At 64.5% G+C, this 15623-nt stretch overlaps 1 protein-coding gene across 2 annotated transcripts in view; it reads left to right on the top strand.

The window, feature by feature from the left end:
• Nucleotides 1–14949, top strand: part of BSN (bassoon presynaptic cytomatrix protein) — a 69611-nt gene extending 54662 nt beyond the window's left edge. Inside the window, exons 4-11 of one of the 2 annotated variants that reach the window (XM_027700578.1) lie at nt 579–7307; nt 8064–10188; nt 10501–11237; nt 11554–11647; nt 11780–11920; nt 12078–12132; nt 12219–12315; nt 12839–14949. In XM_027700578.1, the coding sequence (XP_027556379.1) occupies nt 579–7307; nt 8064–10188; nt 10501–11237; nt 11554–11647; nt 11780–11920; nt 12078–12118 (9867 nt within the window). In that variant the 3' untranslated portion in view covers nt 12119–12132; nt 12219–12315; nt 12839–14949. Of the gene's footprint in view, nt 1–578; nt 7308–8063; nt 10189–10500; nt 11238–11553; nt 11648–11776; nt 11921–12077; nt 12133–12218; nt 12316–12838 lie in introns of both variants that reach the window. The other variant, XM_027700577.1, reaches the window with a different exon arrangement.
• The last annotated feature ends 674 nt before the right edge of the window (nt 14950–15623 follow it).

Genomic DNA, 15623 nt, shown 5'->3' with positions numbered 1-15623 from the left:
GCAGCAGGAGGTCCCCACCAGCCAGGAGGGGTTGGCTGCCCCCTCACCGCTGTGCAGCCCCCAGGGAAGAGGCTCCTTGTGCCCCAAAATCAAGTGGTTTGCAGTGCCTCTATGCTGGCAGGGTGACAGGCCCTGGGTGTGATGGCACTGTCCCCATGGCTTGGAGGCTTGTCCCCCACACTGCCTAATTGCAAAGCCAGTGAAAGGGGCCTGTTTATTTCTGCTGTTGTCTAATGAGGATCCTGGGGGCTGCCCTGCTTCTGAAGGGTTGTTTGGGAGCTGGGCGCTTCCAGTTTTTTTAAACATATTTATTAGTTCCCTGATGCCTTTGTCCCCAGGGCCATTTGCTGTGCCATGCCCTGCTTGCAGCACTCCCTGTCACCTGCCTTCGTTAGCACACACAAGTTGCTGATGAGCCACTGAGTTGGGGACATGGGGGGGGCCCAGCCTTCATGCTGAGCTGGCTCCCAGTGCTGCCCAGACCTTCTGCATGCTCCCTGGGAGTGGGTTTTGGGGGAAGCAGGGGCAGCAGCTCCGGAGCTGCCCAGGTCTGACGCTGTGCTCTCCCTTGCCCACAGGATGGGAGCAAGCCTTACCCCCCAGACCTGTCCCGCAGCCCCCAGAGCCTCAGCGACACCGGCTACTCCTCCGACGGCATCTCCAGCTCACAGAGCGAGATCACCGGCCTGGTGCAGCAGGAGGAGGAGAAGCTGAGCAGCACCGGGCTGGCCGGGCAGAGCCCCCCCAGCCCCTCCGAGCTCACCAAGCTGGAAAGCAGCATGCGGCCCCTCCTGGAAGGCCGGGGTGCCCCACCGGAGCCCACCGAGCATGGCAAAGGACGTTCAGAGACACAGGAGGACCAGCGACAACGGCAGCGGCCACGGTACCTCTCTATCACCCCCGAAGCCTTCGACTCGGACGAGGAGCTGGAGGACATCCTGGAGGAGGATGAGGAGTGGGATAACCAGCGGGAGCGGCGGGAAAGTGCTGAGTCCTCAGATGAGTTTGGCAGCAAGCTGCGGCATGACTACGTGGAGGACAGCAGTGAGGGGGGCTTCTCCCCAGTGCCCCCCCGGGCCAAGGGCCGGGAGGCAGAGGTGAGCGATGAGGAGTTCATGCGGAGGCAGATCCTGGAGATGAGTGCGGAGGAGGACAACCTTGAAGAGGAGGAGGAAGGCTACGGGCGCACCAAGTACAGCATCCCCAAAGCCGGGCAGAAGGCCGAGGCAGAGAAGGGCAAAGAGCCAGCGCCAGCCAAGCGGCGCCTGCCACATGGTGCCAGCAGCATGTACACGGAGGAGAGGAAGGAGGTGGAGGCAGCAGAGGGTGATGACTTGAGCACGGCCCAGGGTGGGCTCCGGCGGTTCAAGACCATCGAGCTGAACAGCACAACTGGCTATGGCCGGGAGATGGAGATGGGCCAGGAGGCAGACACCAGCCTGGACCGGGAGCCCGAGCTGGAGATGGAGAGCCTGACGGGCTCCCCTGAGGAGCGCTCCCGGGGCGAGTATTCCTCCACCCTACCAGCCACGACGCCCAGTTACACCTCGGGCACCTCACCAACCTCCATCTCCTCTCTGGAGGAGGACAGCGACAGCAGCCCCAGCCGCCGGCAGCGGCTGGAGGAGGTGAAGCAGCAGAGGAAGGCTCGGCACCGCTCACACGGCCCCTTGCTGCCCACCATTGAGGACTCATCTGAGGAGGAGGAGATGCGGGAGGAAGAGGAGCTGCTGCGGGAGCAGGAGAAGATGCGGGAGGTGGAGCAGCAGCGCATCCGGAGCACAGCGCGCAAGACCAAGCGTGACAAGGAGGAGCTGAGGGCCCAGCGGAGGAGGGAGCGCTCCAAAACCCCCCCCAGCAACCTCTCCCCCATCGAGGACGCCTCCCCTACTGAGGAGCTGCGACAGGCGGCGGAGATGGAGGAGCTACACCGCTCCTCCTGCTCTGAGTACTCGCCTTCCATCGACTCAGAGGCAGAGAGCTTTGATGCTGTGACCTCCAAGCTATACAAGTCGGGCAGCGAGTACAACCTGCCCACCTTCATGTCGCTCTACTCCCCAACAGAGAAGGTGGAGACCGCCCCCAGCCAGCCCACCAGCAAGCCCCTCAAGAGCGCCGAGGAAGCCTACGAGGAGATGATGAGGAAGGCAGAGATGATGCAGAAGCAGCAGGTCCAGCAGGCCCAGCCGGCCTCTTCCTTTGGCAGCACCTACCAGCAGGTCGGTTACCGCGGCACCGAGGGCCAGAACGGCTTCGAGTACCAGTATGCTGACGAGTACCGGTATGACAGCGGCCTCACGCGCCCCTCCCAGCCTGACTATCCCAGCGCCCTGCCGAAGGTGGGAGCAGTGTACGAGGAGATCCTGCAGACCTCGCAGAGCATCTCCAGGATGCACCAGTCCTCTTCCTTCGACCTGGCCCTCGAGCATGGTGAGAAGACGAAGGGGCAGGAGGAGACCTACCAGGAGAAGCGCTTCCTCAATGCCGAGAGCGCCTACGCTGAGCTGTTGAAACAGAACGGTGGCCCGCTCACCCCTGGCACCAGCCCCACACAGCTCTCCGCTCCTGTCTCCTTTGCCAGCTCTGACAGCAGCACGGGCAAAACCATTCCCGATGTCCGGGTCACCCAGCATTTTGCAAAAGAGGGGCAAGACCTAGCCAAGGTCCAGAGTGCCCCGGCAGCACCCAGCCCAGTATCCAAGGCTACCACCACTCCTTATACTTACAGCAAAGGTGCCAGCACAGTGACGACAGCAGCGGGCAGCCCCGGGAGCACACTGCGGAGCTACAGCTCACCAGCTCCAGAGGCTCCATCCATAGCCGGGAGAAGCTACACTCCAGCAAAGAGCACCGTCAGCTATGGCTCACAGACAGAGGACACCAGCAGAACCAGGACGGTGGAGATCAGCGTGCAGACAGCCAGAGAGAAGCTCCCAGCCGTGAGTGACAGCAAGCCTGCACTGCCCAAGACATACCCCTTCTTCAAGACCTCCAGCCCTCCACTCTCTCCCACCTCCCCCACACAGAGTCCCACCCGCACCACAAAGGCCACAGCTGAGTTTTCCACGCAGACACAGAGCCCCGTCCTCTCCTACGAGGGTCTCTCTGCCGCGGCTGCTGGCCCGGACACCTCTTCCGCCATGGTGGCACAGGGGACGCAGACACCGCACCGGGCGGGCTCGCCGCGCCTGACCCGGCAGGCCTCCTCACAGGACTCCCCCTTCATGGTGATCACACTGGCGGCCGATGCAGCCAGCCAAACCAAGCCAGTCAGCTCTGGCGCCTTGGCGTCCCCCACCTCATCCCCCACCAGGCCAAGCCGGCAGCTGCTGGCCCACGGTTACACCCAGACACCGGAGCCAGAGCAGCTGGCAGGTGCCTACATCAGAGCACAGCCAGTGAAGGACCATGCCCAGAAAGCAGCTGCTGTGACTTCAGCTGCTGATGGCATCACAGGACTATACAGCTGGGGAGCGCTCCCTGCGGAAAACATATCCCTCTGCCGCATCTCCTCCATCCCCGGCACATCTCGAGTGGAGCCAGGGCCCAAGGTGCCAAGCAGCAATGCTGTGGATTTGCGGACCGCGCTGAAGTCTGCCCCCATCATCATAACAGACCAAGGCATGGATCTCACATCCTTGGCCACTGAGGCCAGGAAGTACTGCCTGACCCTGGACCACATCCCAAACCGGCAGTCCACAGCCATCCAGCCCTTGATCATCAACCTCAATGCCCAGGAGCAGCCCCATGCCATCATTGCAGCAGCCAGCACTGCCGGCCTGGCCATCGCCTCCCCCATGATCCTTTCACAGTCCAAACAACCTGTGGTCTATGGAGACCCTTTCCAGAGCCGTGTGGACTTCGGGCAGGGGACCGGGAGCCCAGTGTGCTTGGCACAGGTGAAGCAGGTGGAGCAGGGAGTCCAGACAGCCACTGTCAGAGCCAGTGGGGTAGCCAGTGGCAAGCCCGAGCCTGCCGCTGGTCCCCAGACCAAATTTGCGAGGTATGGCGTGCCGGGCCAGATGGCGAAGAAGGATGTGCTCCTCACACAGACTGGCGGGGTGCAGAATGCCGGTGGCCTTCCACAGTCCTTCCCGCCAGAGCCAGGCTCGGAGGTGTACCGGGCAGTGCCAGTGGAGCTGAAGAGCCAGAGCCCTCTCCTTGCCCTAGGTGGCAAGAAGTCCCAGGTGATGATGGTGCAGATGGAGGAGGCAGCTACTGGCCCAGTGACCAAAGTGCTGAAGGAGGAGGCACCGACCAATGTGCTGGACCTCACAGGCGTGAAGCCAGAAAGCCAGGTGGCCTGCTGTGACATGGTCTACAAGTTCCCCTTTGGCGGCAGCTGCACCGGTGCTTTCAACCCCACCTCCAAGATGCCAGAGAAAAAAGCCGGCGAGGCAACGGTGGCGCCTGGACGGAAAGCCAGTGGGCCCCTGTATGGCAGCAGAGAGACAGAGCTGCCGGAGACCTTCCCCTACCGGGAGCAGCCGGCCCCAGCACCTGCACTCTATGAGGAGCAGAAATTTTATCCAGCTAGCGCCTTTGGCCGCCTCTACTCTTCCATGTCAGACACAAACCTCTCTGAAATTGGGATGGGCTACTACCACACGAAGGGAGATCAGCCCTTCCCCTCCCCGGCGGGCGATGCCGCTGTGGACCTGAGCACCATGAAGCACTCCTACAGTGTGGGCTTTGCTGAGGGGGGTTACCTGGGCCAAGGGCTGCAGTACGGCTCCTTCTCCGACCTGCGACAACCTGGAGAGCTGCTGAGCCACCCCTTCCCCATGCGGAGGTACAGCTCAGCCTCCAACATCTACTCCGACTACCGTTTCTCGCCCCGGGGGGACCTGGCCAGCTTCCAGGAGTCCAGCCTGGCCCACTACAGTGCCACCACGGCACGCGAGATCAGCCGCATGTGCGCTGCCCTCAACTCCATGGACCAGTACGGGGGCCGGCATGCCAATGGCCCCGACATGCTGCCCTATGGCCCCAGCGCTGGGCAGGGGGGCACGGGGGGGCTGGCAGCTCAGCAGCAGGGCCCTGTACCACCCAAACCCGGCGGGATGTACAACCCCACCTTCCCCGAGGGACGGCAGGGCTTCAGGGACCTGGCACAGTACAATGTTCCCGGCGTCCGCCTGGGCGCCATCCGGCAGATGCTTCCTTCCACTGCAACCGTGCGGGCCGCTGACGGCATGATCTACTCCACCATCAACACACCCATCGCCTCCACGCTGCCCATCACCACCCAGCCGGCCTCAGTACTGCGGCCCATGCTGCGTGGGCTGTACAGACCCTACGGCCCTGGTGGCGTGGCAGCGGTCCCACTGGCCAGCCTGGCCAGGCTGCCCGTCGTCACCCCCCGTGTCCCGCTGGCAGCACAGGGCCTGTACCGCTTCCCAGCCCCGAGCCACGCAGCCCCAAGCCACGCAGCCCCAAGCCACGCAGCCCCGAGCCACGCAGCCCCAAGCCACCCAGCTCCTAGCCGTCCAGCCCCAGCAGCCTCACTTATGGAGACGCCTGTCTACCTGGGGAAGCCTGTCGTCAGCACAGCACCAGGAACGGCGGGAGCTGGTCCCACTCCCAAAGCCCCTGCTGCCCCAGCTGCCCCCACCAGTGGCTTGCAGAGAGTGGAGCCACCACCGGCTGCCCCCCGTGTGGAGGCACCGGCAGCACCAGCAGCTGCCAAGGAGAGCGTGCAAGCAGCCGCAGCGCCCAAGCCGCCACTGGATGGGGCTCTGCGGGAGGAGCGGGAGCGGGAAGAGGAACGTCAGCGCAAGCAGCAGGAGCACGTGCTGCAGCTGGAGCGGGAGCGCGTGGAGCTGGAGAAGCTGCGGCAGCTGCGGCTGCAGGAGGAGCTGGAGCGGGAGCGCGCGGAGCTGCAGCGGCACCGTGAGAAGGAGCAGATGTTGGTGCAGCGGGAGCTGCAGGAGCTGCAGTGCATCAAGCAGCAGGTGCTGCAGCAGCAGCAGGAGGAGCGGCACGCACAGCTGGCGCTGCAGCGGGAGCAGCTCGCCCAGCAGCGCCTCCAACTCGAGCACATCCACCAGCTCCAGCACCAGCTGCAGCAGCAGCTGGAGGAGCAAAAGCGGCAGAAGACCATCTTCCCTGCGCCCGTCGAGCCCACCGCCCGCCCACCTGAGGGGCCCGCCGAGGCGCCGCGGGGGCTGCCACACAACGGGCAGGCATGGGCCCCACCGGGCCAGGTACCCCCAGAGGGGCCCACCGGCCCCCGCTACCCTGTGCCGCAGCGGCCACTCAGCAGCTCAGCCTCGGACATGTCACTGCAAGTCGAGGAGTCCTGGGAGCCCAGCCGGGGCATCAAGAAGAGGAACTCGATGCCACGGCTGCGGGATGCCTATGAGAAGGAGGCGACACGGGAGGCCTTCGTGGCAAGGAAGACAGCGGACAGCAGCGTGCAGACGGACGAGGAGGATGGCGAGGAGCGGTACATGCTGTCACGGCGACGGCGGACACGGCGCAGTGCTGACTGCAGCGTGCAGACAGACGAGGAGGACAGTGGGGAGTGGGAGCAGCCTGTGCGCCGCCGGCGCTCCAGGGCCTCACGGCATGCCGAGGCCAGTGCTGAGGGCAAGACGGACGGGGTGACCCGCGGTACAGCCAGTGTGGGCATCCAGACCATCAGCGACTGCTCAGTGCAAACAGAGCCCGACCAGCTCCTCCGTGTCTCCCCCTCCATCCACATCACCACCCATGACCCCCGGGTGGAGATTGTGAAGTACATCTCGGCCCCGGAGAAGACACAGCGGGGTGAGAGCCTGGCCTGCCAGACGGAGCCAGAGCCAGCCCCTCAACCTGGCGTCGTGGTCCCCCAGCTGACGGTGCCCACCACCATCCCACCCTACTCTACCAACCTCCAGATAGTGAGCACAGGCCCCCTGGACCCCCACACAGTCCGGCAGCAGACCCTAGGCAAGTTCGAGAAGAAGAAGCCAGATCCCCTGGAAATTGGCTACCAGTCCCATCTGCCAGCCGAATCCCTCTCTCAGCTGGTGACCCGCCAGCCACCCCGCTCTCCCCAGGTCCTCTACTCACCCGTCTCACCCCTGTCCCCCCACCGTCTCCTGGAGTCCTCCTTCGCCACCAGCGAGCGGCTGAACAAGGCCCACGTCCCCCCGCAGAAGCACTTCACCACCGACTTAGCCCAGCGCCAGCAGACGCTGCCGCGCCCCATCAAGACCATGCAGCGCTCCCTCTCCGACCCCAAGCCCATCAGCCCCACCGCCGAGGAGGCCGGCAAAGACAGGTTTTCCCTCTATCAGCACCCACTGCTGCCCAGCACCCAGGTATGTCACCTCGGGAACAATCTTCCCCTCAGGGATCAGCCCCGGGAGGCACCTCGGGACATTTCAGTTTCATTAGCACTGCAGCAATTAATATTTCAAAAGGCCAGCTTCCTGTGGCAGCTGATGGCAGCCAGTGGGCACAGACATGTGCACTGACACTGGCAGCCAGAGGGAGGCCTTGGAGGTCCACTGGCTGCACGAGCCTGTCAGCAGGCAGGAGCTGCTGTGGGATGGCAGGATCAGGGCTGTTCCCTATCCCATTTCCCCTGCTCCAGCTGGGTCCCCCTTCTCACACGAGGAGCCACCATAACGCACAACTCCATTTCGGATTGCGGTGGCTCTTGCTCACACCTTTGTCCCTACACACTGAGGTTGCCTTGAGCTGCTAAGTGCCCTGGCAAGAGCCACGGGGCAATTCCTGGGGCAGCAGCACCCCAGGCAGTCTCCTGAGTCCCTCTGCCACGTGCTCACAGATAGAAAGCATTTTTTGCGGCAGAGGGCACACACGCAGCCAGCCTGGCACTTGGCCGGCTGCCACCCCCGGTAATTACTCACGGAAAGCGCCCTGCCTGTTACTTCCATCCTATTTATTGCGCTTTTACATAAACGCCGCTTCCTCGGTGCGTGGGGGAACACGTGCACAGTGGGACGCCTCACCACAACCCCCGGGGCATGGGAGGAGCGCTGTGATGCTTGGGGTGGGACATGGGGGGACACTCACCTGCCCCCCTGACCCAGTGTCCCTTGGCTTTGCAGGTGGGGGGGCTGCAGTCGAGCTCGCTGGCACGCAAGGTGAAGCGGACACTGCCCAGCCCACCGCCCGAGGAGCCCCACGTCCCCCTGGCCAGCCCGGCCGCCTCCCAGCTCTACCTGAGCAGCCTGGCCACAAAGGCCACCGCACCGGTCACCAAGGCCAGCCTGCTGAAGGAGCTTGACCGTGACCTGAGGCTGGTGGAGCATGAGGCCACCAAGCTGCGGAAGAAGCAGGCGGAGCTGGATGAGGAGGAGAAGGAGATTGATGCCAAGCTGAAGTACCTGGAGCTGGGCATCACTCAGCGCAAGGAGTCACTGCTGAAGGATCGGGGTGGTGGGCGGGACCACCCCTACCTGCGCTACCCTGGGGACCGCCGGGACTACCTGTCTGACAGCGAGCTGCACAGCCTGCGCCTCGCTGCCTATGATGGCGCTGGCCTGCGCCCCACGCCTGCTGGGCAGTACCCTGACTACACCGCCACCGCTGCCGCCGCCTCCTACGGCGCCTACCCCTATCCCGCCCCACAGGGCCCTGCTGCCTTCCCGCCGCCACGCCTGCAGCACCCCCAGTACCCTGCTGCCAGCACCTCACAGGATGGCTTGTCAGCAGCCCCACTGCCCACCTTCACCTCACCCGGTGCCTTCCCGGCCCACGGCACCACATACCCAGAGCTGGCCACGCCAGCCCAGCCAGGCTTCCAGCCCCCAAACCCCTACCAAGCCCCCAGCGCCTATGCCGGGGCAGCCGCCGTGCCGGCGGCACAGCCCACCCTCTATCAGAGCCCAGCAGACTTAGCTGGCGGGCACCAGAAGCCACGGCAGACCTCACTGGCTGACCTGGAACAGAAGATCCCCACCAACTACGAGGTCATCAGCGCAGCCACCAGCTCCTCCGCCGTGCCTGACGTCACCTTCAGCACCGCACCGGCGAGTGGCAGCTACGAGCAGTACAAGGCGCCTGAGACCCGGACGGCCGAGAGAACCGGCACAACACCAGGCCCCTCAGCCAGCTACTCTTCTGAGTCCCTCTACACCAGCCTGGAGCAGAACATCCCCCGTAACTATGTGATGATTGAGGACATCAGCGAGCTCACCAAGGAGAGTCCGGCAGTGGAGGGGCACAAAGCGGAGCCGGTGGGCACAAGTGTCGACAGCCGCCACGGCAGAGAGAAGAGCGACCTGGGGGACACCGAGAGCTCCAGCCGGCCCTGCTGTTACACCAAAGCCGAGGAGGAGTCTGAGGAGGACATCTACGACCACCATGGCCCTGACTACCGTGGGAAGAACAGCTACTACCGGGGCACGGAGAGCAATGGCAGAGCGTCAGGGAGCTCCACCAGCTCGAGCTACTACTATGGGGACAGTGAGTACCGGCACTCCTCACGGGTGGACAAGCATGGCTCTGGCACACCACTACCGAAGCATTCATCCAAAAACCTGGCACCCGCCGTCATCTCCTCCAAGCGCAGCAAGCACAGGAAGCAGGGCATGGAGCAGAAGATCTCCAAGTTCTCCCCCATCGAAGAAGCCAAAGACGTGGAGTCAGACCTGGCCTCCTACTCAGCAACAACCTCAGTTGGCAGCAGCAACGTGGCCTCCAGGGCCAAGAAGCTGCAGGATGAGATCACCTATGGCCTGAAAAAGAACGTCTACGAGCAGCAGAAGTACTACGGCGTCTCCAGCCGGGATTTGGTGGACGAGGATGAGCGGGTCTACTCCAGCAGCAGCAGAACCCGCTCCTCTGGCTATGGGGTGGAAAAGTCCTCTGGCCGGGAGATGGGCAGCCGGAGCAAGTCCTATGAGCGGGAGGGCATGGAGCGCTCCCAGAAAGTCAGCTCCAAGCCCTCATCCCTCAGCATGAGCCAGAGCCGCGGGCGAGCACCCATGCGCTCGCAGCCCTCAGAGGAGGAGAGCCCCGTCAGCCCCCTGGGGAAGTCAGTGGGGGGGTCACGCACTGCGGGGGGGCCAGGCCCTCAGTCTGCAGGGGACCCCTGCTCCCAGTTCTGCTCCAGCCACTCGTTGCCTGATGTGCAAAAGCACATCAAAGACGTGCCAAGGAGTCACTCGTACAAGCACGAGGAGGGCTACGGCATGGACGATGCCCATTGCGTTGTCTCAGACAGTGAAGGTAACGGCTCCCCGTGGTGACCACCCCAGAGCATGGCACTTCCCCGGGGCATGCCTGTCCGCTCGTACGCAGAGACACTCTCACCGCCTCAGTTTGCTTGACACGTGCCTTCCTCCCCCCACCCCGGGTGTTCGGTGTTAGCCGGTCCTGCACGGTGCCCCACAGCGCCGTGCCGCGCCGTGTCCCGTCCCCACCGGCACGTGCTGTCCCCTGCGCGCGTGCCCGCTGCTTGCCTCTCCCACTCATTGCATGGCTTCCGCCCGGGCAGCCTCGAGCAAGAGATTGACTGTGGTTTGTTTTTGGTTTCCGAAGCCTATCATTTGGGTCAGGAGGAGACAGACTGGTTTGATAAGCCCAGGGAGGCGCGGGCGGAGAGGGTCAGGCACTACGGTGGCCACTCTTCCTCGCAGAAGAGACCCCCAGTTAAGCACACCTACCACGATTATGACGAGCCCCCCGATGAAGACCCGTGGCAGCACGATGACTACCCCCAGCACCGTGAGCACCGGCACCACAGGGAGTACGATCGCCACTCTGGCACCTCCCGGCACGCCAGCGATGAGCCCCCGCGCCGCTCGGCAAAGCAGCACCCACGAGAGTCTGGCCGCCACGAGCCCCGCAGCCACGGGCCACCGTCCGGCCCCAAGAAGGCACAGCAGCCTGAGTCCCGTGCGCCTTACGGCCCCAGCTCTGCTGAGTATGGCCCGTCATCCCGCCCTGCTGCTCACCACCATGGCACTGAGACCCCCAAGGCACAGAAGCCTTCCCAGCCACACGTGTCGGCCACAACAGCGCCCAAGTCGGAGCCCCTCGCACACCCGCAGCAGCCGGCGGCCAGGCCGCAGCAGGCAGGGCAGCCGGCAGCACGGCAGCAGCCAGTGGCACGGCAGGCTGCCCAGCCAGCGGGCTCAGCACAGCCCGAGGCCAGGGGCAGGACACAGGGACCTGCCTCGGCCCGGCCACCGCAGCAGCAGCCGGGGCCAGCCCAGGCAGCAGGGAAGGCACCGGCCGCACTCCACGCACAGCCGGGCGGACACCCAGCACCGGCGGTAAGTACGGGCTTGGCTGGCTGGGCCCCACAGTTCTGCCTGGGGTTGGACCGGCTGGCTGTGGCCAGGGGCTGGCAGAAGGGCTGGAAACAGGAGCCGTGGGGCAAAGAGTATCCCACCCACATGCCCACCACAACCATCCCTGGGTGCCCTGGGAGCAGCTGTCCCCTCAAGGAGACATCCCTATGCCCTGGATCCCTTACTGCCTCTTTTGGGGCCCTGGAACAGTGTTTGGGCATTTCCTCCTGGCCTGCGCCACCCCTAGAGGATGCTCTGCTGGGAGGGTGAGCCCTGAGAGCTGTTTTCCCCATTCCAGACAAAAGCGGAGCCGACGGACACATCCAAACCCGCAGCGAAAGTGCCACAGCAGCCAGGGAGAGCTCCAGCGGCGCAGCCCCTGGGAGCAGCAGGTCAGTGGGCCCCAGTGGCACAGTGCCATCTGTCCCCTCTCATGCCAGCTGCCTGGCACCCTGGGGGCTCGGCCGAGCTCCCCCAGCTGGGCCTGTCCCCTGCTAACGGTGGTTTTGTTTGTCCCCCAGCAGACAGCAAGGCCGGTCCAAGGGCGGCCGGGCCACGTGGTCCCGCCGGCATGGCCACGGGGCAGCCTGGTGGGGAAGGAGAGAGTGTCTTCTCCAAAATCCTGCCAGGGGGGGCAGCGGAACAAGCAGGCAAACTGACTGAAGGTGAGGGCTGCTCCCGGGATGGGGATGGGGCGGTGATGCTGCCAAATGGGGTCAGGCGCTCTGGGGATGGTTGGGGTGCAGTGCTCCCATAGTTTGGGGCCCCGGGGAGGGGGGGATTAGGGGGGCCACACTGACACCTCTCCTGGCTTCCCCACAGCGGTGTCAGCTTTCGGCAAGAAGTTCACTTCATTCTGGTGAGAGAACGGCACAAGGTGAGTGCAGATGGCACTGGGCACTGCGCTGTGGGCTCTCCCTGCCCCGGCTGTGCCTGACACCCTCCTGCTCCTTCCTGCTGCAGGAGTTTGGGAAGCGAGTGGAGATTGAGTCGTTGCAGTGGAAAAACCTATGAAGAAGCCAATGAATTCAGCACACAGCGCCAGACTCTGAGTATAACGGTGAGTGCCCATGTAGAGGCCTGGAGAAGTTGGCTGCCCTTAAGGATGAATCCTCACACTGAGGTCCCCTCTACTATGCCATCCCTGGGGCTCCTGTGGCACTGCTGTTGCCCCAGCACATACTGAGCTCTGCCCTGCCACAGTCCCAGTCACCACTGTGGGAAGGACCTGCTGCATCCCCGTCCCTTCACTCTGGGCCACTCATCTCCATTTTCACGTCTAAGTGCCGGCCCCAAGCCAAGGCATGGGGGCCTGGCCTTGTTCCCCACTCTCGGCAGAGCCGTGTGGGCCGATGCCATGCGGATGGATGCTGGTGCAGACCCTGGGTTTGCATGGAAGGTTTGGGTGGCCCAGGCTCTGCTCCGGGAGCCCGTCCAGCGCGGGGGCGGCAGCAGCTGCTCTGCCGGCAGTGCCTCTTGGCTCTCTGAGGCCCATTCGCTCGGGCCGGCACTGCTGCTCAGCGGGGCCCTTCCGCGGGGACGAGGCTGCTCAGACTAATGGCTCTCTCTCTGTCTCTCACAAGCTTTTGAAAGCAGGGCGATCCCTGGATGCTGGACCAAACAGCGGCCGAGCAGGGGCCCGGCGGACGCCCTGGGGCAGGTCCCCCCACGCCAGGCGAGCAGCTCCAGCGCGGCACATGGCAAGCCCCGGCAGCCGCCACGAGGGGATGGGCCTGATCCAGACCATTGGGTCGGGTCCTGTGGGTGGGCTGCAGCCCTTTCTCAAGATTATACGCAGAGTTGCTCCCTCCGAACCCCAGCTCTTCATAGGTTTTTCCCCCCCACAAGCCGAGGGCTGGGCGCCATGGGCGCCACTCCTCCTTCCCAACCCCATCCGCCCCACCGGGGCCGTCCCCGCACCCCCTGCACTGCGGCCCGCTCCCGGCCCCGCCGGGGAGCCCCCGGAGCACGTCAGCTAGGACCTAACACTGTTTCACTACCGAAATATGAGGCCATAGGACTCTGACAGGTGGCGCGGCCGGCTGGGCGCACGTCCCAAAGCCATTGGAAGCATTGAAAGGGCCGCGCTCGCCCTCGCCACGCAGCCAGCGCGCCTGCCGCGGGCACCCCTTTTCTTTCAAGAACAGCCTTAATCATCCCACTTTGATTTCTGTGTATACCTCATCTGCACCAGGGGGGGCACGGGGCGTCGTCGGGGGGGTTCCTTTTTTTCTCGGTTTCTTTGGGTTCATTTTCTTTTGGTTTTTGGGGTTTTATTTTTCTAAAGTTTATACCAAATCCTCTTCCCTCTTTGCTTTGTGCGATGAGTTAGCACACGGGCTGTCGTCTGTAGAAGCAATAGAGTGCAGGAGGCTACAAAAGAGCACAAATCCCGTGGAACAAGATCAGGAGAGCTTTGCCTCCGGCAGTATCCTTCCTTTTACTGTGCAATCCAAGTCCTTCTCAAGCCATTTTGCGGGGACGGCCAGCGCAGCGGCCGGCGGCCAAAGCCCACTCGCCCTGCCAGGAGGGGGTTCCCCGGGGGGGAGGCAGCCCGAGGAGGGGGCTCACCCACACCCCGCCGCCTCCCCACGCTGGCAGTGCCCCGCCGGCACCCCCGCGGCGGGGGGCACCCGCCCACCCACCCGCCCGATGTTCTATGCAACGAAATAACACGACTCCAGAACAAGACCTGTGAATAGCTAATCAGTTCAATGTCGCGCCCAAGGGTTCCATCGCAAAGCGTGCCGCCGAGCGACCCGAGAACTACTCTGTACCGACCACCCGTGCGTATGAATTCGTGGCATGTTCGACCCACGGAGGGCCACTTTGCCAAAGGGCAGCCCTAGCGCCCGTGACCGTCTGTCCCGTCGTAGAGCATGGCTTGCTACTTCTCTGCACGGTTCCACCCGCCTTTCAGTGCTTGCTGTTCTTTGCCTGGACTTTTCTTTTTTTCTTTTCCATCAGTCCATCGCTGTACTGAAAGCTCTTAGCAGATTTATGCACTTGTGATCGAGGACCCGGTTGCCGCGGGAAGCCCACACTCCGTGGCAGATCCCTCGCCGGGGGCTCTGCCGGTGCCCAAGGCTGGGGGGGAGGCCGGTGGCTGTGGGACGGGGGGGTCAGCGTGGCACTGCTGGGGGCAGCCCCACTGAGGAGCCCCCCGGCCCCGCGCACACCCGCCGCCTCTCCCCGCCGCTGACAAGTGCAGAGCCTGAGGGTGCCTCCCCGGCCCCGCCACTCCTCGCGCTGTAAATACTTGTACAGTGTGTAAATCGCACGCGGGACCGAGACCCCGCCGGGGCCTATCTCGCCGCCCGAGCACATCCGCCACCTTGCCTTCGTGCCTGCCAGGACCGGGGGCACAGAGCCCACCCCCGCCAGGCAGGGGCTCCAGCCCGAACCGTGGCGGTCTGGCTGGGGCGGGGGGACGGGGGGTGCAAAGACCGAGGGCCGAGCGCGGCTGGGCGCTGTCTCCAGCGGTGAGTGCGATGCCGGGTGCGCTCCCTCTGAACATTGTGACGGTGTGCGTGTCTGCTGTGCTCTGTGCCACCCGTAGTGACCCCGTACCGTGCCGTACTGTGCCGTACCGTGCCGTACCGCCCCCGCCGCTGTGTCGTGACTCCCTCCCAGAAGCTGCCCCCTCACCAGGTGTTTCTGTGGGAACAGAATAAAAAGGACTTGACACAAACCACGGACTGACCCCGATTCCTGCCTGCCTGCGGGGGGGGAGGGGGGGGCAGGAGACTGGGACTGCTGGGCATGGTGCGGGTGGCCAGGATGGGAGCCCCGTGGGTCTAGTTGGCACCAAGCACTGGTGGGCTCTGCAGTCCACACCTGGGCTGCTGGGCTGGGTGTCCCTGTGAACACCAAGGACCGAAATTTGCCCTTTGTCCAGGCTGCTGGATCCTGTGGGCTCCCCAGGGTCCAATCCCCCTTGGCTGGGCTGCTGGGCTGGGGATCCCTGTAAGCATCAAGGACCCAATCCCACTGTCCTGGCCAGGCTGCTGGGTTCCGTGGGCTCCCAAGGGCCCAGTCCCCTTTGGCCGCGGTGCTGCGTTGGGGGTCCCTGTACCCCCACAAGGGCCCGATCCCCCCGTCCTGCACACGGCCCCCCTGTGCCGCAACCACCTGGTGGGGAAAAAACCGCAGGGTGGCCCAGAGGCTGCGGGGCCACTCCCTGTCTCCCGGCTACGGCCTCACATGGGCCCCGCGGGCGATCGGGTGCCCGGGGCGGGAGCGGCCGCCGGGACACGTGGAGCGGGAGCGTGGGGAGTCGCGGCGGCTCCGCCCGCGCCCACCAGGGGGCGCCCCAGCGCGGGCGGTGGCAGGAGCGCCGCAGCCAATGGGAGGCCCCGCGGGCTGGAG

Source organism: Neopelma chrysocephalum, unplaced genomic scaffold (assembly GCF_003984885.1).
Source record: "Neopelma chrysocephalum unplaced genomic scaffold, ASM398488v2 Primary Assembly neopelma1_147, whole genome shotgun sequence".
NCBI classification, from domain to species: Eukaryota; Metazoa; Chordata; class Aves; order Passeriformes; family Pipridae; genus Neopelma; species Neopelma chrysocephalum.
The sequence above is the reverse complement of the archived record's forward strand: the minus strand, read 5'-3'. Positions and strand labels throughout refer to the sequence as shown.